Source organism: Sorex araneus, chromosome 2 (assembly GCF_027595985.1).
Source record: "Sorex araneus isolate mSorAra2 chromosome 2, mSorAra2.pri, whole genome shotgun sequence".
NCBI lineage: Eukaryota > Metazoa > Chordata > Mammalia > Eulipotyphla > Soricidae > Sorex > Sorex araneus.
Window position 1 is genome coordinate 127666632 of NC_073303.1, and position 23142 is coordinate 127689773.

The 23142-nt window shown below is 53.3% G+C and overlaps 1 protein-coding gene across 1 annotated transcript in view; it reads right to left on the reverse strand.

The window, feature by feature from the left end:
* The window catches only part of CPQ (carboxypeptidase Q), a 272392-nt gene that overhangs the window by 132702 nt on the left and 116548 nt on the right, over nucleotides 1-23142 (reverse strand). The window contains exon 4 of the mRNA XM_012935321.2: nucleotides 18061-18268. Coding sequence (XP_012790775.2) covers nucleotides 18061-18268 — 208 coding nt within the window. The remainder of the gene's footprint in view (nucleotides 1-18060; nucleotides 18269-23142) is intronic.

Sequence of the window (23142 nt, forward strand, 5' to 3'; positions counted from 1 at the left end):
ATATGGTGTGGTAATTATGGGGAATGGGTAGGGAGTGTCTTATGATGTGCCCAGGAATATGTTCACTCATGTGTGAGGCTCGGCCCGAGTGCGAGGGGAGCGGCTTTGAGCATGGCAGTGGTTGGGTTTTGGAGGTTTTCGGCTGCTGGAGCTGGGTCCCTTGGGGCGGGGAGGGCTCTCACCTGCCCCCTCTGGGGAGCCCCGTGTGAAACAGCCTGGCTCAGAGTCCAGTGGCACGGCTAGGGGCCTCACGTTATGCTCCCTTCCAGTAGAAACAGCCGTGTGATCTGGGTGATGGGCGATGGCGAGATATCTGGGTGAAGTGGCTATTTCCCTCAATCTGGCCACGTACAGTTCCCACTTACTGAGGACTCATTATTAGGGGCGACGGGTGATTAAAAAAAAAATTCCCCCAAGAAGAGTTACACTGCATAGATGTGATTGCAATTTGCAGAATAATAATGATATCCTGAGAGCAGTAGCAAAATATCCTTCTCAAATACTGGGTGACAGCATGATTGCTCTCCTAGGGAAGCTGGCGCGCGAGAGAGAGAACGTCCACAGCCAGTTATCCCGTCTGCATGGGCCTGCCGAGAGGGAGATGGGGGTGGGGAGGGGAAGGGGGGGGCGAGGAGGGTAGCTTTGTCCAGCTACTCTGGAAATGAACAAGTTTGGGTCTCTACATGGCGCCACAGTTCTGCACACCAAATAGAATCAAACTTGGCTGGAAAATGGAACCTTTCCTGGTGTTCACAGACAGCGGCCGGGCTGGCCACAGAGCTCAGAGGAGCAGCTGCCAATGTGCGCCCCACCCTGAGTCGGGGTGGGGGGGGTGTCTCCAGGTTCCCCTGCAGCTGTGCTGGACAGACTGTCCAAGACTTTTCTGCCTTACCTCCTCACTAGCACTGCAACCTGGGTGGGGAAATGCAGGAGAGGCAGGAAGGAATGGCCTATGGCTCCTTCCCTCCCCTCCCCTCCCCTCCCCTCCCCTCCCTCCTTCCCTCCCTCCCTCCTTCCTTCCTTCCTTCCTTCCTTCCTTCCTTCCTTCCTTCCTTCCTTCCTTCCTTCCTTCCTTCCTTCCTTCCTTCCTTCCATCTTCCCTCCCTTCCTTCCATCCTCCCTCCCTTCCTTCCATCCTCCCTCCCTCCCTTCCATCCTCCCTCCCTCCCTCCCATTCTCCTTCCCTCCCTCCCTCCCTCCCTTCCTCCCTCCCTCCCTCCTTTCCTCCCTTCCTCCCTTCCTCCCTTCCTTCCTTCCTTCCTTCCTTCCTTCCTTCCTTCCTTCCTTCCTTCCTTCCTTCCTCCCTTCCTCCCTTCCTCCCTCCCTCCCTCCTTTCCTCCCCTCCTTCCTTCCCTCCCTCCCTCCCTCCCTCCCTCCCTCCCTCCCTTCCTTCCTTCCTTCCTTCCTTCCTTCCTTCCTTCCTTCCTTCCTTCCTTCCTTCCTTCCTTCCTTCCTTCCTTCCCTTCCCTCCCTCCCTCCCTCCCTCCCTTCCTCCCTCCCTCTCTGCCTCCCTCCCTCCCTCCCTCTCTCCCTTCCTTCCCCACAACATGTTCAGGGCTGACTCCTGGTTCTGTGCTCAGGCATCACTGTCCCTTAGGGCAGAGACATCTCCACACAGCTCTAAAGTGGCTTCAGCAAAGTTTCTCCTGACAGCCCAACCTAGAGCCAGTTTGCCCCGAGCAATGGCCTTTGTATTTGGCCCTCCTTTTCTCTCTCCACCTCTCATTTTTCATTTTTTTCCTGGAATCATCTATCCAATGAGCTACCTGAACTTAATTCTTTTTTATAGAATCTGATTGGGAAGAATCAAAGAGCACGTCCAGTCTTTCATTACTGCCCCAATGTAGTCAAAGTGAAATAATTTAAAACTACAGCTTACACACACAGCTTATTTGCTCAATAAATGTTGGATGGATGAATGGATAGATGGATGGAAGGATGGAAGGACAGATGAAGAGAGAAATAAGAGTGTTACTGGCAGCAACCAAAACTATAATAAAATTCCTTCTGAGGCCACATCAAGGAATAATATTTGAAAGGAGAGAAATGAGAGCTGGAGTAAGAGACTGGATTACTGCCTGTGGTCAGTCCTGGGTCTGGTTAAGGGGTTCTGGTGAGGACCCTCGCCTGGGCGAGGCTGACCAGGAGGGGTTCTCAGGTGCAGGCCCAGCACGAAAACCCTTTGCTGAAGCCCAGGCCCCACGCTCAGCTGGCGGGCGAGCGCTGACCCCGGCTGCATTGCCCACTGCCCCCCCTCGTCCTCTGCAGTGCAGTCTGAACAATCTCACGGCAGTGCGTGACTTGGAAACATCAGCCGAGGATTCCAATTTCCAGAAAGATGATTTGGAAACAATCTTTTGGGGCTAGTAGCGGCGTCTCAGGTGGAGGGAGTCTCCGAGAGCCAGTCGCTGCAGGGTGCCCTGTGCCACGGAGAGGGGGACCGAGGGGTGACAGCCTCCCCCCTCTGCTGCCTGCTGGCCCCAGACGAGACGGAGCCGGAATTCTCACTGGCAGCCAGGAAAAGCTTGAAGGGTGTGGTTAAGGTCCAGGAGTGGTCACCAACTCAGTGACTTGCCGCTACCTCAGCTGGGAGGTCAGCCACGTTAGAGGACAGGCCACCCAAGTGTGGGAACCTGTCAGAGCCTGCCAGGACCCCAGGTACCGTCTGTTCCTGCCCAAGGGATGAGCTTTCCAGCATGGAAGCTGGTTCCTTAAGAACCACGGGCTGGAGTGATGTACGTGGTCCACCTGGGTTGATCCCTGGCATCCCATAAGGCCCCCGAGACTGCCAGGAGTGATCCCTGAGTGCAGAGCCAGGAGTCATCCCTGAGCACTGCTGGGTGGGCCTCCCTCCCCAATCATATATATAATCACGCCAGAGGAGCTTTTGCATTGGAGCTGGAGGTAACTGCAGTGAATCTGGCCAGAACTGCTGCCTGGGCCAGGCGGTCATTCAGCCAGAACACCAGGACAGGGTGTAGTACTTAGGTCTTCCAGGGCCACAGAGACATTAACTACAAAGTGATGACGTATTTTTTCTCTTTTCTGAAGAGAAACCAAGTCCCGAAGAACAGGGGGGCAGTGAGGTCCCGTCCCCACCACCTGCGGCAGACACAGTTCCTTTGTTCCAGTCCCAAGTGGCATCGAGGGCCGAGGATGTGGAATTCCAGAGAGAAGGGGCCCGGAGAGAGGTGAATCTGTGCTGTCTGAGGACCCCCACCCCACCTGTCCCCGTCGCCTGCTGCTGAACCAGCAGCTCTAAAGAATCTCCTTGCAGAAAGCATTTAATTTCCCCAAATTGCTTTTTCTTTTTCTTTTTCTTTTTTCCTTCCCACACTCTCCCCTTAAGTCATCTTATAAAACAGACCATTGGGGAAGTGTTGGGGGTTGAGCCTTGTGGGGAAGAAGGAGTTTCCATAGCGACTGTTTGATAAATATGGGCTGTGGTCAGTCCCAACACTGACCATACTTGCAAAATAGCTTTTCAATGAGATGATCCAGAGAATTCAAGGGAGCATCTCTGTGTTGTGATACAAGAATAATGAAGGCCTTGGAATTTTTTTTTTAATTGAATTGACTTAGAAGGGATGGATTTTTCCAAAATTACTGCTATGCTTGGGAGGAAAACAGAAGCATACCCTGTTACTTGAAGCAAAACTTTAGGTGTGTGTTGAGGGGAAAGAAAACACACAACCCTATTTTAAGCACAGTCACAAATCATCAGCAAGGGATCCCAAATCAGAGTTGGTACTTTCATTTATTTGTGTTTTGTTTGGGGCCACACCCAGCAATGCTTAGGGGTTCTGGCTCTGCACTCAGGAATTCCTCCTGGCGGGCTAGGGGACGGACCATGTGGATTGCTGGGGATTGAATCTGAGTTGGTCACATGCCCTACTGAGCATACTGTCACCCCAGCCCCCAAATTATTCCTTTTAATGTGAGTACACACTTCTGGCATTAATCGTGAATTAATTACTCTGATGATAAACTCAAATGAGATCAATCAATGATAGCAAATTGTTTACTGTACTATTTGGGGGCAAATTTTTCCAAACTTCACTAGCAATTTTTCTGAGCCTGGGCGGGAAGACTGAACATTTAATTTCGGGGTGGCAAAGGAAGGCCTGTTTGAACACAGAAAGGAGCCTTGAGTGTAGCTCTCTGGAAAGGGGGTGTCTCTATGGCCTGGCACCAATGTTTTTCTACTGATGTGTCGTTCAGGCTGGTCACGTTAACTCCTGCCTCATCGTCTAGCAGGGGCACGTGACAGGAGTCGAGCTCAGAGCTGTGGGGTGGAAGGAGGGCTGCAAGTCGGCCTGGGTGTAGGGAAGAGCTTACAGGCAGAGCAAAGTCCCCGGAGACTCAGCACACCCTCACTTCCGGAGGAACGATGGCTCATGTGCAACTAGGAGAGATCCATGGTCCGTAGTGAACTGTGAAAACTACCTTAGAACCCACGAGTCACATCAGTAAAGTGGGGAGTCACCCAGCCTGGCCTCCCATCCCACATCCAGACTCCTGAGCCTGAGGTTCCTGGCCCCAGACATGGGATTCCCAGAACCAGGGGCTTTTACAGGCCAGGCAAAATGCAGAAAAGATGTGTGGCCTCGTGCTGCATCAACTCTGAGGAATAAGATTGAAACCAGAGCAGACCTGGCCTCCTCCGGGCTAACTGCACTGGTCTGTGAGGGTCCCTTCAGGAGAAGGTGGCACCCTGGGTCCTCACACCTAAGGATCAAGGTGTGAGGAGGCGTGGCTTCACCCAGCCCTGCAAAAGGCCTCTCTTCTGAACTGCTCTCTGGGTGTGTCCCCATCTCTTCCCCTCAGGAGGATGCCAGACCCGTGGGGTTCAGGGCCCCCCTAAAGGGGCTCATTGCAATTTGGTCAGTTCTTCAAAGGCCCTGCTCCCCACCGTGGTTTCCAGGGGCTGCAGGCACCACATGGAGAGGGGTTAGGGGCCGAATTTGGCTCAGAGTAGGGACTGAATCAAGGCTGGAATCAAAGACACGGAGGCAAACACCCCACCCGCTGTACTATCACTCTGGCCCAAAGCTCACCACACATAATCCAAGAGTTCCGTATAATATTTGATAGGATTTAAAGTAGGAGGCAGGCAGCCAATCATAGAGGGAAATATTTCTTTGAGACACACACACACACACACACACACACACACACACACACACACACACACACATACACACACGGCTCAACCTTCAACAACAACTTAGTGATCTCTTATAGAAGGGCTTAACAGGCCCTGGGTGAACTACAGCAATCTTCACACTCTTTCTCTAAGGAAACTTTTTGGTGGCATTTTCAGCAGTTTTTCATAACAAATAATACAAAATAAATGATCTCAGTTCTGCTTTGGGGTTGGGGTTCAGGATGGAAACATCCGAAATATGGTGGTGGGAAGGTGTCATGGTGGTGGGATTGGTGTTCGAATATTAAATGTAATCAAATATTGTGAACTACTTTATAAAATACAAATATAGAAAAAAAACCAAAACAAACAAAAAAAATAAAACAAAGATGTGGAAGGCGGGTGAGGCGCTGGGAGGGGGCTGGGGGGTGAGCGGCTGACTAATTAGCAGCATGCCAGCATTAAGTCATCGCATTTGGAGAGAAGGATAGATTATAATTGTTAAGAAAACAAGTCCATTACCAAATAACGCATTTATTTACAGCGATGGCCTCACTACATTAAGAGCCAAATGGAGTAGCTAATGGACTTTAGATCATAAGAAATGACGCGTAGAGCCGCTGTGTCTTAGCTGTTCCAACACCGCCCCTCAGTGTAGTGGGCTCAGCCAGGGCAGGATGGCCGCTTCCCTGCCCCCCAAGTTCTCCATGGCCAGCCTCCAGCACCACCCCCACTTTTTTTTTCCTGCCACCCTATCTTTTCAAGTAATTTCAGACAACCATCAAGATGGCATTATGTTAATTCTCCTAACAACACACAGAGATAACATTTACTGAGAGATTAGCAGATGTCTGGCCTTAGGGGAAGGGTTTTGCATTATGTTATCCTGTTTACTCCTCAAACAACCCAGTAATGAATCTAGTGCTATCATCCCAACCTGGGGAAACCAAGGCACAGAGGAGGTAATAACTTCTGTGTAGTGGGTGAGGGAACTGAAGCTTAAACTCAGCCCCGAGGGCTCACCTGGCCTTCAACAGGACTTCTGGTATATTCCGCCTTTAGAGACTGGGCCCCAGAAAAATCAGAGCAAATCTGTGTAGGGAGACTATTACAGCATGAACGATGCCTCTAACAGGGAAAAATAAAATCCAATTCTTTGGGGGAAGTCTCCCAAATTACAGTATTGTCAACTTCCTGCAGTTCCTTTCCAGCTCACCAGATAATGCTGACTAGAAAAAGAAGAATTTGGGGGGCACCAAACTGAGTGAAGACCTGGGAAGCCGAGGCTCTAGTTTCAACTACCACAATCACTTCTCACAGGTGCCCGAGTGACTGTTTCCTGGGGGGTGAGTTTTCAGGGCAGCTGAGAAGGAAGGAAGCCCCATGGTGCTGTCGCATATTCCCATACTTCAACATAGGAACTGAGGGGTCTCTGTCAGGTCTGGGGAGCATCCCCGCTGCACACTTGGGCACGGACCCACGGTGCTCCACTGGTCAAGAGTGAGGAGAGACAGGAGAGAAGTTTCCTTGGGGAGAAGAATGAGGGGGACACGGGTGTCCTCTGAGGGGAGGCTGAGGGAGACACAGGTGACCTTGGGGGAAAGATTAAGGGGGAAACAGGTGTCCTCAGAGGAGGGGCTGAGGGGAACACAGGTGACCTTGGGGGAAAAAATGAGGGGAACACAGGTGTCCTCAGAGGAGAGGCTGAGGGGGGCACAGGTGTCCTCAGGGAGAACGAAGGGGACAGATGTGTCTCAGAGAGAAGAATGAGGGATGGAGGTATCCTCAGAGGGGAGCTGAGGGGGCCACAGGTGCCCTCATAAGGTCACAGAAGGATGGGGAACCTGCTTCACCTGCAGTGTTTAGAGGTAGCGTTTCTGAGTGTCCATATGAGCCAAGCTGGGTCACAGAACGTCACTGGGGCTGAGGCATCTTGTAGAACTGGGGTCGCCTCTTCTCTTCAGAATCACCTCTCCTCAACACAGACCGCAGCACTCCCCTGGGCCCTCCTCCAGACCATGGCCCACAGCTCCACTCTCCCCTCCCCTCCAGAGCACAGACCCACCACACAGCTATCCAGACGGGCGCCAAGATGCCAAGCGGACAGAGACCTCTCTCTGGCTGGCAGAGTAAAGCAAGCTGCAATGGACCAGCCGACACGCTCCCAAGAGGAAGTGGCTGTGGATCTCAGGGTCCAAGGAGGCCAGGAAGCAGTGCTGCGTGGGGAGTTGGGGGGGGGGGGGGTGGGAGGGCAGAGACACTTGATACTGCAGCATCCACAAACACAAATCTGTCCCCAGGTCCCTTCCTCGAATCTCTGCACCCCACTTTCTCTCAGACTGAGCCCCGGACCTGCAGGTGGAATCTCTGGCCCAGCACCCCAGCTACTGAGCGTCCCCAGGTGGCCCAGAAACCACAGGGTCCCAAGAATCAAGGTGATGGGGGGATGGAGGGGAGATGACAGGAACTGGAAGACCCTAAGTTTGAGCTTGTGGGGACAGTGTCCCAGGGAAGGAGGTGGCCCCAGGTACAAAAACAAAAGTCGTGGTTAAGCCCCAGATTTTAAAAAGGGTAAAAACAGAGCTAAGAAAATAGAGTAAATCATGTAAACAGAGACTACGGTATCATTCCAAGTGCCCCTTAGCTGTTGGGAAGAAATGGGTCCAGGAGCAGAGGTGGAAGGATGCTGAACCCTCATCTGCAATAACCAGAAGCCAAGCGATGCCGGTTTTGAACCTTGGTCGGCGGCAGGCAAGGCAAACACCCTCCCTGCTGGCCTATCACTCCAGCCCCACAGCCACTGCTTTGAGTAGCCAGGAAGCTCTTGGGCATCCCTCTCCCTGCACAGAACTCATCACAAGCCCAAAGCAGCCAGACCCTCCACCCCAGAAGGAAGCGGGGTCCCTGTTATCACGGGTGCTCCGTCTGCCAAGTCAACCTGAGAGTGAAAAGAGCAGCCAGCACAGAAACCACTTGTCTGTGGGAACACGTGGGCCTCTGGTCGGGGGCCCTGGCTCCCCCAGCCGCCCTTCTATCCATAGTGCGGCGTGGGCACTGTGAAGGGTGCTGGGGTGATCACTGGGTAAGCCACACACCTGGGTCTGGGACACACTATTTGGCCCTTTCTGTTCTGTGGTGGTGGAGGTCATTGTGCAGGGTGTGTGTGTGTGTGTGTGTGTGTGTGTGTGTGTGTGTGTGTGTGTGTGTGTGTGTGTGTGTGTGTAAGATCATCACGCCGATCATGCTGGTAGCAGCCAGCAAGGCTTCAGGCTGGATGGACGGATCCATAAGTCGCCACACGGCCCAAATGGCGGCCCTGGGCGGCCCCTGCAGAGGTAAGCGGGCGGGGGACTCTGGGAGCAGAGTGGGAATTAGGCCCCTCAGAAAACGCATCGCTGCTCCCTTGGAAAGCGTGGCCAGGGAAGGACTAGACCTCACACCCTCCGAAGCTCAGAGTGAGACAATTGCTGAGCGTGCGCTCCGTTCTCCCTCTCTCCTCGGACCCTGACCTGCGGCTCCCTGCTGGCCTGGGCAGGTCTAAGGTAAGACCCCAGCCTGGCCCCCAGGGGCCCCTTAGAGCAGCCTCTGACCAGTTGTGGCGTCATGGGAAAGGGCCACGCTGGGTGCCAGAGCTGAGAAGCCAAGAGCACACGTGGCCCAGCTGCCACGAGACCAGCTGCCGTGACCAGCCTTCCCGGCCCCCCGGCTCCGGGCAGAGGGTCCCCCAGAGGACACTTGCTGTGTCTTCTCCTCTTGCACTGCTGACCAAAGGCGTGGGGGCCCTGCAGCACCCCCACAGTGCCGGGCGAACACCGGGCAGATCTGGGCAGCTGCGAGGGTCTCAGCATAGCCCACCCTTCCGCCCCACTCCCCAGCGTTCTGAGGAGAGGCTGAGTGTGGCGGGCTGCGGGGAGCTTCCCGGGGCACCGTCCCCTCTCTGCCTCCTCCAGACTCCGGTGCAGGGGGGCACGCCCCCGTGTTGGGAAGCTGAACCGTGGGGTCCCCACCAGGGTCCTCAGGAGCCCCCGTGCCTCACCTCCCCAGGAAGCCAGGGCTCAGGGAGACGTTGTGTGCTCCCCCCACTGGCCGAGGGCAGGAGGGTGGACATTCTCTGAGAGTAGGTGAGAAAGCTCCAAGGTCATCGATGGCCCCGAGGACCACAGTGCACGGGGCGGGAGAGGCAGCAGCAGTGAGTGGGCCAGGGCCCCCAGCAAGGAAGGGCGTGGCGAGCGGCTGGCGAGTGTCACCTCCGGATGTAGGGGGGCAAACTCAGCCTGGGACCCACGTTATCCTCCCTGACTCTGAGGGGACTGGAAAGAGGGACCGGCCGGGGCGGGGGGCGGTGCCAGTGGATTTCCACACGCGTTCTCTGGAATTCACCTCACAGCAGGCTTCCAGAGACCCCACGGCCCTCAGATCCAGACACTCGGAGCTGGTGGGCACCACAGCCGAACCCCCCTCTGCGGAGTTGAGGCTCGGCTACTCCGGGAGCAGACACATGAGGACCAGGAGCAGCCACTTGGGGGCGGGGGGCTGGCGGGCCAGTGCTGTGCTTGAAGTCCTCAGAGGCCGGGGCCCTAAGTTGGGTCTGTTTGACCTTGGCAGGAAGGAGAGAAAAACTGGGCCCCAAGTGGTGTGGAGTTCAACCCCCATAGACGCCGCACGCCTGCCCCTGCCCTGTACTGCACAGAGACGGGCAGCAGCCTGGCCAGTCCCAGATGGCCGGTCCTGGCTCTCCCCTGGGGGCCACCCAGGGTAATGGGTGGGTTCTGGCCAGGCCAAGGCAGGGGGAGGGAGGGAGAAAGGGGAGGGTGGTGAGAGGGAAAGGGAAAGAAAGAGAGAGAGAGAGAGAGAGAGAGAGAGAGAGAGAGAGAGAGAGGGAAAGAAAGAGAAAGAGAGACGAAGAGAGGGAGAGAGGAGGGAGAGAGAGAATACATCATTGATGAATTGATGAGACAGAAAGAGGGAGAGAGGGGGAGAGGGGTGAGGGAGGGAGGGAGAGAGGGGGGGGAAGAGAGGGAAGAAGATAGGGGAAAGGAGAGAGAAGAGGAGGGAGGGAGGTGGAGGGAGGAAGGGATTGAGGGAGAGAGAGAGGAAGTGAGGAAGAGATGAAGGATGGGAAGAGAGGAAAAGAGAGGGAGAGAGGGAAGGAGGGAGGGAGAGAGAGGGAGGGAGAGAGAGGGGGAAGGAGAACGCGAGACAGAGAGGGAGAGAGAGAGGGAGAGAGGGAGGGAGAGAGGGGAGGGAAGGAAAGGGGGAGACAGACAGGGAGAGAGAGGGAGAGAGGGAGGGAGAGGGGAGGGAAGGAAAGGGGGAGACAGAGAGGGAGAGAAAGAGAGAGAGGGAAGGGCAGAGGGAGGGGGAGGGAGGGAGAGAGAGGGGGAAGGAGAGCGAGCGAGACAGAGAGGGAGAAAGAGAGAGAGGGAGAGCACCCCGTGCCCTCAGCCCTGGCTCTCACTCCGGGAAGGCTGCTGGCCTGGGTGTGGCGGGAGAGGAGGCAGAAGCCAGGGGGACCCTTTCCTCCCAGGAAACCCTTCCCGGGAGAGGCACTAGGGGAGGCCCAGGCTCCGGACTCCATCTCGCTCCCAGTTCCCGGCGGCACCGTGAATTCCTGCCGCCTTCAGCCCGGGGAAGGGACAGATGGTAACGCTTAGTGGCGAGCAGCAAGGCAGGGCCCTTCCTGCTGCCCTCGCCCACCCTAGCCGGGCTGCCTGACCAGCCTCCTCTGAGCGTGGGAACTCGAGCGAGAGGCCAGCGCCTTCCTGCCCAGCCCCACACCCTCCCCGACGCCCCTTCCCTGGGCGGAGGCTCTTGGACCAGGCCCGATGGTCACATCTGGGTTGGATTATAAACTGCCGCCACCAGTGGCAAAACACGAAACCCAGGATGGAATTTTTGTGAACAACGGGAACGCATGGGGCAAGACATGGGGGCTTGGGGAGACAGAGAGGGAGAGAGACAGGGAGACAGAGAGGGAGGGAGACGGGGAGACAGAGAGGGAGGGAGACGGGGAGACAGAGAGGGAGAGAGACGGGGAGACAGAGAGGGAGAGAGATGGGGAGACAGAGAGGGAGGGAGACGGGGAGACAGAGAGGGAGGGAGACAGGGAGACAGAGAGGGAGAGAGACGGGGAGACAGAGAGGGAGGGAGACAGGGAGACAGAGAGGGAGAGAGACGGGGAGACAGAGAGGGAGAGAGACGGGGAGACAGAGAGGGAGGGAGAGAAGGGGAGGGAGAGAGGGGGAGAGTGACAGAGAGGGAGAGAGAGAGGGAGAGAGATGGGGAGACAGAGAGGGAGGGAGAGAAGGGGAGGGAGAGAGGGGGAGAGTGACAGAGAGGGAGAGAGAGAGGGAAGGAGAGGGGGGAGAGAGAAGGAGAGGGAGACAGAGAGAGGGAGAGAGGAAGGAGGAGAGTGAAGGAGTGAAGGAGGGAGGGAGGGAGGGAGGGAGGGAGGGAGGGAGAGAGGGAGGGGGAGGGAGGGAAGGAAGGGCAGGATCAGCAGGGGGGCAGGCGCAGGCTCTGGAACCATGAACTCATCTGCCTGGCCGAGCCCCATGAAAGCGTTCTCCGTGTCTGAGACTCAGATGTGACAAGAGTCCTGGCAGAGCGTCAGCTATGGGAGGGGCCAGTGAAGAGTGACCCCTACTGGACCTTTGGGACATTTCCCCACAGCACGCTGGTGACCCTAAGACAGATCCAGCGGGGGAGGGGGAGTCGGGCATAGACAAGGGACCTCCACACCCTCGCGCCCAGATAGACCCCCAAGCCGGGCTGGACCCGGGCAAAGGGGACAGGACGCAGCCCAGCGGGCCCCGCTCAGGCCAAGCAGCAGAGACATGGGCAGGCCGGCGAAAGAGACAGGCGCCAAGGCCCAAGGCCCGGTCTGCTTGCCGGGCAGTGCTTGGGTCCCAGCCTTGCTCTGCCCCCTCACCAAGTCCCCTACAGCACAGGGACCCATAGGAACGCCTTCCAGAAAGGGGGAAGCTTTCTGGAAGTTTCTGGAAGGCTCGGAGGGAGCAAGCAGACAGGGAAAGGGCAGGTACGCTCTTGCCAGGGAGACGGAGGGCTCGAAGGGGAAGCACAGAGATAGGCGGCTACATGGAAACTGTGACAACAGGACTCCTGGCCGGACGGGGCACTGTCCCGCCCCAGCACGGCAGCACGTCTGGCGCCAGGTGAGTCCTCAGACTCGTTGGCTACTGGCTGGCAGGAAGTGGAGACGCCATGGCACTTCCACCCTGGGGACCACACCTGACAGTGCTCGGTTAAGAGACCCCCTTAGGGACCAGAAGTCAGGGTCACGCAGAGCCCAGACGGAACCTGGGGCCTCACACAGGCCAACAGGTGTCTTCCCACAGAGGGGCATCCCAGGACCCACTTGGACTGGTTTTGTCTTTCGTGCCAGACCCAGGGCTTACTCCTGGCTCTGTGCTCAGGAGTCTCTCCTGGAGACCGTCTAGGTTCCGAGGGTGGAACCAGGTTGGCAGGTACGGGGCAAGTGGCTCCGGCCCCAGCTCCAGCTGCCCCAGCAGGCGTGTGAAGGCCCACTGGTCAGCTGGAGGGTCACCCTGCTGTTTGGGATGTTTAGGAGACAGGGCAGAGGCGAAGAGCAGGGTCCCCTGTCACCCACACGAGAATCTCTGGACAGGAAATCCCACGGTGGAATCCCTTGAGCCACGCTGTGCTCTGCCATCTAAGCCTGTTTCTGGAGGGTTATTAAGAAAATGGTCGGGATGGGAGACGTGTGCCGAAAGTAAATAACGGACCAAGCACGATGACCTCTCAGTGTCTGTGTTGCAAGCCATAATGCCCAAAGATAGAGAACATGGGGAATATTGTCTGCCACGGAGGCAGGGGAGGGTGGGATATTGGTGGTGGGGAATGTTGTGCACTGGTGGAGGGATGGGTGTTTGATCACTGTGTGATTGTAACCCAAACATGAAAGCTTGTAACTATCTTATGGTGATTCAATAAAATAAGTAAATAAAAAATTTTTTAAAAAGAAAGAAAACAGCCACGTGCTGGGTTATGGCGCAGGCCCAAAGGCCTTTTCGCGTCAAGGCGGAGAGAAAAACAGGAGAAAGTTCTACTGACCAGCGGGTTCAAGTCAATTTGGAAGCAAGTATGGTAATGTTGCAGAGATGAGGCATGACAAAGGAAAAACAGGCATTACGGGGCTGTAACTGCAGCTAAGCTTTCACATGACGTTAAATTAAGTTAGTTTAGCCTGAAATTAGGAGTCAAGAATGTGCACGGAATAATAACGCCCTTCGTGGAATCATCGTGTTTCATTTAACTAGCGCCATGGCGGAGGGGACCACAGTGTGTGGCCGGAGTCATCTCGCTGAAGTCCCCACAGCAGCTTCCCGGCCGGAAAAGATCATCCCTAAACCGAGGCGGCCCATGGATTGTTGTTTAAAATTGTCCCGTTTCAGGCTGTCGGTGGCTCACAGCAGCTTCAGAACGGCCCTGCTGCACATTTGTTGAGAAATCACATTACTTTTACCCCAAGATTAATGTGCAGTGTAGACCTCTAATAACAGGTTTAGGGAAGTTAAGGAATACCCATTTGTTAGAATAACTTGGAGGCTGAAATTTCTAGTTGAAAGGATATGTTTTGCCGAGTGAGAAAGGAAAAAATAGATCTGACACGATGAAATATGACGCTATGAAATATTCAGGAGAAACTACCCAGAAAGCAGCGGCAGCCAGATGTCGAGAGCAGCCGTCAGGGTGCTCCCGAGCGGAAGTTCTGTCCACTTGGCTCTGTTTTCCAAGTGAGCGAGGTATCAGTTTGGTATGAAAACCCAGCGGAAGACTATCCACGGGGCGTCTTCGGGGTGGCAGTCGCTACCTCAGGGCACAGCGGGACGTGGACGGGACAGGGCGAGGGCCCCGCTGGCGAGTGCCAGCCAGTAGCCAAAGAGGGAGGGCGGGCAAGGAATGACGCGTCCATCTGGGCAATGGCTGTTTTAAAAAAATTCAGTTGGCCCGCATGTGGCCACGCAGAACACAGATGGGCCATCACATGTTCACTTCTGGGGGCCGAGAAGGAATATGGTGGGTGGGGTGCCTGCCCCGCCTACAGCTGACCCAGGTTGATCCCCAGCCCCCCTTATGGTCTCCTGAGCGCCTTCAAGAGTGACCGCTCAGCACAGAGTCAGGGTCAGAGCTGAGCACCTCCAGGTGTGGCCGAACGCTACACCCACCATCAACGAAAACAATTAAAAACGCCCAAATCAAACATTTCTCCCTGGAAGGGCTCAGGTTCAATCCCCAGCTCTATATGTGATCTCCTGAGCACCTCCTACAGTGGCCCCTAAAAAGAGAGCCAGGACTAAGCCCTGAGCACCACTGGGTGTGACCGGAACCCACCTCCCCCTCCAAAAAATAATTACATTTCTGCCTCAAAGGGCGCAGGTTGGATCCCCAGCACCACACATGCCTCTGCCCAGCCAGAGCACGGGTGTGGGGGAGCTCGTGGCTCCCCGAGGGGTAAGGTGGGGGCGAGTGGGGGGAGCCAGGGGGAACTCTGTGCTCTTCATCCGCTCTTGCTGGACCCGACTTCAGCTGAGAACACAGTGCCAGAAAGTCGGGGGGTAGGAGTGACCTGGGAAGGGGCGCCTGGGGAGGCTGGGCACCCCACTTCTCTCGGGACTGACGCGGCACCTTTTCGCCTCTCAAGTGGAAATTCCACACGGCGCCTGAGCGGCTCTGCCGTCTTCATCAGCTGCCCATGCAGAGCCACCCTCAGGAGTCCCATGAGGATGCCGAGGGAGGAGTGGCACCCACTCCACAGGCCCCGGCTGGCAGCTCTGCCCTGTCCCCAGCGGCTTCTGTGCATGTGGACCTGACGGGGCACAGCCATGCCCGCTGCAGCCACTCGACTCTCCACCCCTAACGCTTCCTGCCACATCCTCTGTCCCTCCACGCCCTTCTGCGCACACACGGCCTGTTCTCCTGGGGGTCACACGGGCACGTCATTCTCTCAGTGCTTCTCAGGCTCCGGGACGGCTCACCCCAAACTGGGCGATGGGTGGCCTCGCCTGGCACTTGAGGGTCAAGGAGTGGCCGAGCTGGCTGTTCTGCGTCAGGCCACGGTCCACGTGTGGGCCAGGCAGGCGCATTCCAGAGCCCCGGCTGGCTGTGGAGACGCTGGCTGGATTCTCGGGGTGGGAGGCTGGCAGGCAGCCTCACTGTCTCAGCCCAACGACATGCAGCTGCCACCCCTCCGCACCCAACAGTGACGGGCAAATGCAGGAGAAGCCACGCAGCTTGATGCTTTAACCTCAGCGTCCTACAGTGACATTCTTCAGAGGGCCTTGCAAGGGCAAAACTGACACCATGACAGGCAGCAGAAATCAGCAAAATCAGGTTCAGTTCCTGGAACTGAAACAGATTCAGTTTCCCAGCAATGAAACAACGTGTAACTGGCCGACCTGAACCCGCCTGGGAAAGTTCCTGGGCCCAATAAATGCTCAATCAATCACTCTGCCTCAGTTATAATGCCCCAGAAATTACCTTTTGATAACCGCAAGGAATGGGTCGTCTATGTAACCCTGGAACTATTACTGTTATTGGAAACTATTGTTTAACTGTTGCCTGACCACTGTTACCTTAGTGCTTGCTTAACTTTGAAACTCTGAATCCTGTCAGAACCACTTGTGATCTGAAGTCGGGTCCTTGTCCAGACTCCACTGTGTTGGATGAGACTTGGACCCTAGCTTGAGCTAGCAATCAAGTTCCTTTGTTTTCACATTATCGTGTGTGGACTTGGTCTCTTCACAACTGGGGATCTGAAATTCTGACCCAACAGGCCTCCCGGCCTCGCCCCTCACAGCACCCAGTGCAGATCCATCCCCAGGTCTGAGCCTGCTGGTGCTTCACACGCACGATGGCCACGTGGTAGGTGCCAACCGTGGCCCGGGTTTCCCGTGCATTTCGGAGGAAGTGAGATGCCTGTCAGGCAGTGGTTTCCCACCTCCTGGGGAAGACCCAGCAGTGAGGGGCCTCAGGGACCCGCCCTGTCCCTGAGACGTCAGGGCAGGCTATGAGGGGCAGGGCAGGGCAACCCTGAGCTAAACACCCAACACAGCCACGTGGGGCTTTTGTCCCTTCTATGGTGTCATTGGGTCTCTGCCCCCCATCTGTCGTGAGGTTGGGCTGCTCATAGTGAAGATTCAAGATGACACTAGAAGTCTCTGGAACTCGGCCTGTCCTGGAGTTTCCCCACTCGTTCCTCTCGAGTTACCAGAGGGAAACCTCTTCGTGAGTGGCTCTGTCTCAGAGGCAGAGAGTGCCCACTCCCAGGAGGGAGGGTCTCTGGGGATTCTGGGGTGCCCACTCAGGTGGTGTCTGGGTAGAGGAAAGTGGGGTCTATGGGCTCCACGCACTGTCTGTAGGAGCCAGAGGCAAGCCCAGACATGAACACGAACAGAAATCAGAAAAACTAACAATCCACACACGTATGGGGCTGGCTGATCTCTGCCATCAAATCATCATAATAAGGAAGAGCGTGTTCAATGTAAGTAAGCCAGAAAGGATACAGGAGAAGATCTCACTTAGACGTGGTACTTGGAGGAACTGGATGCGGGAGCGCAATGTTTTGAAGGAGGGATGCCCAGATCAACCTTGGCCCCAGCGTATAGGGAGAAGGAGAGAAAGAGTGGAGGGGAGGGGGAAAGAGACAGATGAGAAGCAACAGGGGTCGGGTCAGGAAGTCACGATACAAAGCTGGTGTTCGGGAATGATAGAACCCTGCAGTCAACAACGCTGAGATCAAGAGACCCAAACTTTAACAGTCGAACTCAGAAAAATGCCTGTCAAGAGGGCGGCAGGGGTCTCTTCCCACACACCAGCTGTGCCCCCTCTGTGCCCGTCCCCTCGCCTGGCACAAAGGGCGCAGAGTCGTCCACATGGGGCTGAAAGGATCAGACAGTCCGCACAGTACAGAGGGCAATGGTCAGCTGGTCACGGGTGCCCAGGTCAGCCTCCACGCTTCCGGCCAGGGTGGGAGACATCCAGCTAACCCAATCGGTCACTTGAGTCATTGCTTTTGGTCACTTGGGGGTAACTCGACAGTGCTCAGGGCTCACCCCTGGTTCTGTGCTCGGGATTGAACCTGGGTCAGCCACGTGCAAGACAAGAGCCTACCTCTGTACTATCCTTCCGGCCCCCGATATCTCACTTTTAATCTCACCGGTGTGAAGGCCAGATAGATGATGGAAATAGTAATGGCACAGAAGAGTAAGGCCCTACCCAGGAACACAGCTGAGACCACCTCTTGGACCCCGTGCCTGGATGGGTGGGTGAACGGCAGTTTCTCTCCTGACCTGTGCCCTGGTGGGTAGCAGGCAAGCTCCACTCTTCCCCTGCCGTAGGAACTCAGGAGCTCAAAGGGACCCAGAGCTTTGGGGCTACAGGCCTCAAGGACAGGCTTAGTCCTGGCAACAGATGGCGGGGACAGCGGTGGAGTTTGAGAGACAGAACCCATGAGGGCTCAGCATGGGTCAAGGACGGCATCCCCAGGTGCCAGAGAAGAGCCAGGGCCGGGCCTGGATGGCGACACGGGCCTCTGGGACTGCCTCCTCCAGGCTGCACCACCAACACTATTGGCTTCAGGGGCTGCTGCTGTTTCACCTGCCAATTCTGCATCCAAAATTCAAGGAGCCGCATCCTCAGGGGAACCGGAGCGGTTTGAGGCTGACGTCCAGCTCTCACCCTGGACCACTTCTGTCCCTCAGCTGAGTCAGTGGAGGAACTTCTTTTTTTTTTGAGGAAGGGTGTGGGCACCCGCCTCTTGAAGGAGGGTTTCCTGCAGACACCGGCTCTCTCTGGCCTATGCTTGCCCTGGAGAAAGAAAACCAGCCCATTCCCCCATGCCCCGACATTGCTCCTGCACAGCCCCCACTTACCTCGTCTGGGTACTTCCAGCCAACGATCTCAGCCACAGTGTTGAAGGAATCTGCTTCCGGGAGGTTCCTGGCTCCCATCTTCAGGTGAACGATGATTTGATGGCCCTCTGAGGCCATCCGGGCCATCATCTCCGCGTCCTCCACAGTGATGCAGGCGGCAGGGATCTTGGGCACATTCTCCTGGTACTCCTGCATGCCTGTGTGGGGGCTGTGGTCGAGAGCCGGGTCACTGGGCTGCATCCAAGCCCCGGGCACCACCACGGCGGCGCTCACCCCTCTCCATGGGGCCCGCAAGGCCTAGCATGAGTGGGTGATAATGATTTGCTTTGGTCTCAAAGGTGGTTCCCCCACTCTCCCCCTCCCCCATCTTACTGTTCAAAGACACTTCGGAGCTACAGCTGGCTGGTCATTTCTAGGAACTTGTTCCCTGGGATTGAGTAGGCGCATTCCTTTCAGAAGGGAAACTGCCTCAAAGTTAGCAGAAACCGCCTCAAACTCTGAACGGTGCCTTAGTGACCAAGCTGTATGTGCCCCCCAGGAGCTCTGTGGCCTTTTGGGTGAGAAACCAAAGACCACCCAGCTCCCTTCTCTCTCCCATCAGCCCCAGACATCTCATCCTTTAGTTCTAACACCACTCAGAGAATACAGCCTTGGAACGCCGAAACAACATCTGGGAAATGTTAGCATTCCCATGCTGCAGGTACTGAGTTGCCCTGCCCCTGCTCCCCCACCCAATTTTACTACAATCTGGACCCCGACAGAGAAGCAGATTGGCCCAACTGATCAAGCATTTCCTGCTCATTTCCAGATGCGTGTGACTTTCCCAGAAACATTCGTGATCAGAGTTTCCATGGGTCTATCATCCTCTCACCGCTCTACCTACTAACAGAGTGTCAAATGCAGTCTCCCAAACTGTTCCTTCCCACTGTTCCCTTTTACCTGTAGACACAAATCCAAACACCAAATGCTCCCAGACACCCCCAGCCCCTGCCTCACCCCACCCCAGGCTCCCTGGAGACCAAAAGTTTCCCCGAGCAAGCCTGGCCCAGCAATCTCTTCCCACAGTGAGACACAGCTGACAGCCGCTCGCAGACCATCCAACTGTTTCCCTCTTGTCCTTGCTTCTGCCTGTCTCTGACTTACAGAGGAGCCTTGACTCACCTTCAGTTTTCTGCAGTGACTCTCGCCTGCAGGTGTAGGAACACACAGAGCCAGCCACATCACTGAGGGGCCCCTTCTGGCTTTGTTTCCTTACCCCCCACCCCCACCCCACTCCTCTTAGTCTCATGCGATGACCTTCCCTCGATTTTCACCTGTAGCTTCCTTGGAATATCCTGAAGGACCTTAGGGGACCTGAATGAGAAGGACCCTGTGAAGCGACTACTTATTTTCTTAGAGAAACGGCAGACTAAATGTCTCAGGGGACCAGTCTGTCTGGCATCTAATCTGGGCTGTGCCACTTACTGCTAACTCAGCCGGGTGAGGGAGGCCTCTCTCTGTGACCTTCCCCGAAACATTCGTGATCAGAGTTGAATTTATCTATGGCTTCATCTAGCAATGTGGGGACATCTTCATAATTCCTACTTTTTGGTTTACAGTGCAAAAGTTCGGTTCATTTAAACCCACTCTGCTTCATTAACAGGAAGTACCCAATAAATGCTGCATATTAAGTTTATGAAGTTGTCTGTTACATTACCCCTACAGAGAAAGATAATCTAGTCCCATCCTTTACATCATCCAAATATGCCTTTTATGCACACTTCTTAAATGCTGATGAATGTGCTGTTGTCAAGAGACAGACAAATGACTTAAAACTCGAAAGTCATTACTCCAGAAACCCTGAGTGTGAAGGCTTGTTGTGCTTCACTTTGGGTTCTGGATGTCCCCTAGCCTGGGTTCAGCCTCTCCCTTTCTCTATTCCTGCAGGATCCCTAACAACGGAGACAAACTCTTTTCCCACAGATTCCACATCTCCGAGTCATGTCAGTGTAGACCTCATAACATTGCCATGAGAAGCAACATAGATAATGAAACATGCAAAAGTTGAAAACCATGTTTGGCACAAGGTCACGACTCCGTAAACACCGGCTGTTGTTATTATTCCTTCTCTGCTGTTTTTTCCCCCACTGAGTTGGTGGAGTGATTAATGACCAACATAATTTGAAATATGTAGGAAGACAATCTATTTATTATTCCTTTTACCTTACGTGATGTCTGGGATTCAACAAATTCTCCTTGTTCTCAGACACTCTGACTCAGGAGGTCAGTTTAACACTTCTTAACGGTCTTTTAAAATGATGTTTCTAAACCTCTATGTGCTAATAAGTCACAGCAGGAGTTCTGAACAGGGGGCAAGGGGCCAGGTGTGTGTGTATCCAAGGCTGGACAGAGAGAGGGCACGAGAGACCTCCTCCAACTGTGGTTCTGAATTCAAATTATTGAAGTGTTTGGATTCTGCGATGAAGCAAGAGGTAAATGATCTAGCCCTGCTTACCAGAAATAGGCAGAATGAGGACTAAACCATTTATTAGAGTCCCATTCTTTCACTGTCAGTTGTACTTCAGGGGGATAATCAGTATAAACACCACTTTCCTGTCCCCATTCACAAGCCACACTTGCAATCTTACAATAAATAGCAAAGAGGCAACTGCAAGGGAAGCCAAGAAGAATAAAAGAATATTGAAAGATCAATGCCAGTCCTTCACAAACTCTTCACAAATGCCACAGAGGAGGGAATACTTCCCAACTCATTCACAAAGTCACTACAACCAACATCGCAAAAAAATAATAAAGAAAAATACCTCATGAATGTAAAGGCAAAAATTCCTCAAGAAAATGCCAGAGAACTCATACCAGCAACATACAAAAAGAATCATGTAACAGGACCAAATAGGATTTATCCCTGGAATGCAAGGTTGGTTTGTAATCTGAAAATAATCAATGTTATATATCAATGAAGGGCAAAATCCCAAAAGCTACGTGATCATCTCAACAAATGCTAGAAGGCCTTTTGACAAAATACTACATACCCTTTTCATGAGAGAAAAAAAAACAGCGTATTAAGGAGCAAATATGTCCTAACCCTGGTGGATGGGGTCTCCCGTATGGCCCAACACTTCAACACTCAGCTCCTGGGAGAAGACCTAATGCCTCATTATTCAGACAAGTCAACACTGCGCTCAACATCAGCCGCAGACAAACTGCTTGCTCTCTCCATTTCTACTTAACATCCAAAACCAGAAACTCTAGCCAGAAGGACTAGGTGGAATCCAGGCATGATAGAAGGAGTGAAAGGCTTTCTGTTCATCAATTGCATGGTTATGCAACTCCTAAGAATCTACAAAACAACAACCAATTAGAATCTTAAGTTAGTAAGTGTGCAGGATACAATATTAAATATGGGAAGGTTTAAAATATTGATATTGCAAAGTAAGTTGTCTGATGAGAATACCAGATTGGGGTGAGGGAAGGTGGATGGGAGGTGACAAAGGGGCAGGACTAGGGGGTGTTGGGCACTTGTGGTGGGGAGGCGACATAACTGTGCATCCCAAGACCAAAACTTTCAATACTACTGTTAAACACATTGTCTTAATTATAATAACATTAAAAAAATTGAGTGGTAGCAATAATACAATACAGCAGCAATAAGCAGTCTAAAAAGTAAATTAAGTCAGCAGCTACATTTATAGTAAGTTCCCAAAAAAAGAATAAAATATCACAAATAAATTTAAGAAAATAAGTGCAAGATATGTGCACTGTCAAATATTTTATATCTGTACATGCAAAATACTGTTGAAATCGATCAAAGGAGGTCTAAGTATTGGAAAGATAGCCTATGTTTATGGGTTGCCAAATGAAAATTATCCCCAAATTGATCTATGTATTCTCCACCATCCATAGCAAAATTGCATCTATCATTTTTGAAGAAATTGACAAACTGATTCTTTAAATTCATATAGGAAAACAAAGGATTGAAATAAACCAAGCCAAACAGGAGAAGTGAAGCAAAGTCAGAGATATACACTTTCAAATTTCCAAAGCTACTGCAAATCTATAGTAATCAAGACTGGTGGTAATATAAGGATAGAAAGTAGATCAATAGGACAGAACTGAGAGCCCAGAAATCAATTGCTACAACCAGGGTAATTTCACTTTCAAGAGGGTACAAGATAGTTCAAGGGGGATAGAAAAAATATTTTTGATAGATGATGCTGAGCACACAAGACACCTGCAAGCAAAAGTATCAACTTCTATGTCACAACATGCAAAATATTAACTGTAAACAAACCATAGACCTAAATGTAAAAGCTGGAACTTTAAAGCCTCATAACCCCGAGTAAGGAAATCATATCTTTGATACAACTCCAAAATCATAGCCAACAGAATAGATAAATTGAATTATCAAGCTCTTCAACTTCTTTGAACTTATCACCCAAGGGAAAAAAGACAATCCAGAGAATGAAGGGACATTTTTGAGAACATATATCAGATAAGGGTCTCATATATCAAATGGATCCCGAATGCTAAACAACCCAATAATGAAACAGCCACCTAAACGAAACCGTGAAAGACATTTCACCAGATACAACATGCAAATGAATTACAAGCACTGGAAAAGATGCGGGACTGTCACTAGCCAAAGGGGGAAGGAAAATCAAATGCATGACTCAAAACTAAACTTCCCCCGCTTCCTTCTAGGAGAGCCCACGTCACAAAGGCAAATAAAAACGAGTATTGGGGGAGCACACGGAAAAATGTGAACTCTTGTGCATAGCTGGTGGGAATGTGATGGGGGAAGCCACGGGGGAACAGGCGAAAACTCCAGAACAAGTTAAATCTGGAGTTGCCCTGTGACCCAGAAGTTCTACTTCCAGGCATAAACTTGAGAATGGAAAATACACGGGCACACACAAACGTGACAGAAATATTCACAGAAGCAGGACTCAAAAGAGGAAAGATGGAAAAACACTAGCATTTCCATTAAGAAATCAAAGAAGAAGCAAGACGTGGTCTAAACATACAATGGCATGGCATTCACCCATGAGTAAGTCACATCGTGACTCAGCTCCAACACAGACGAAC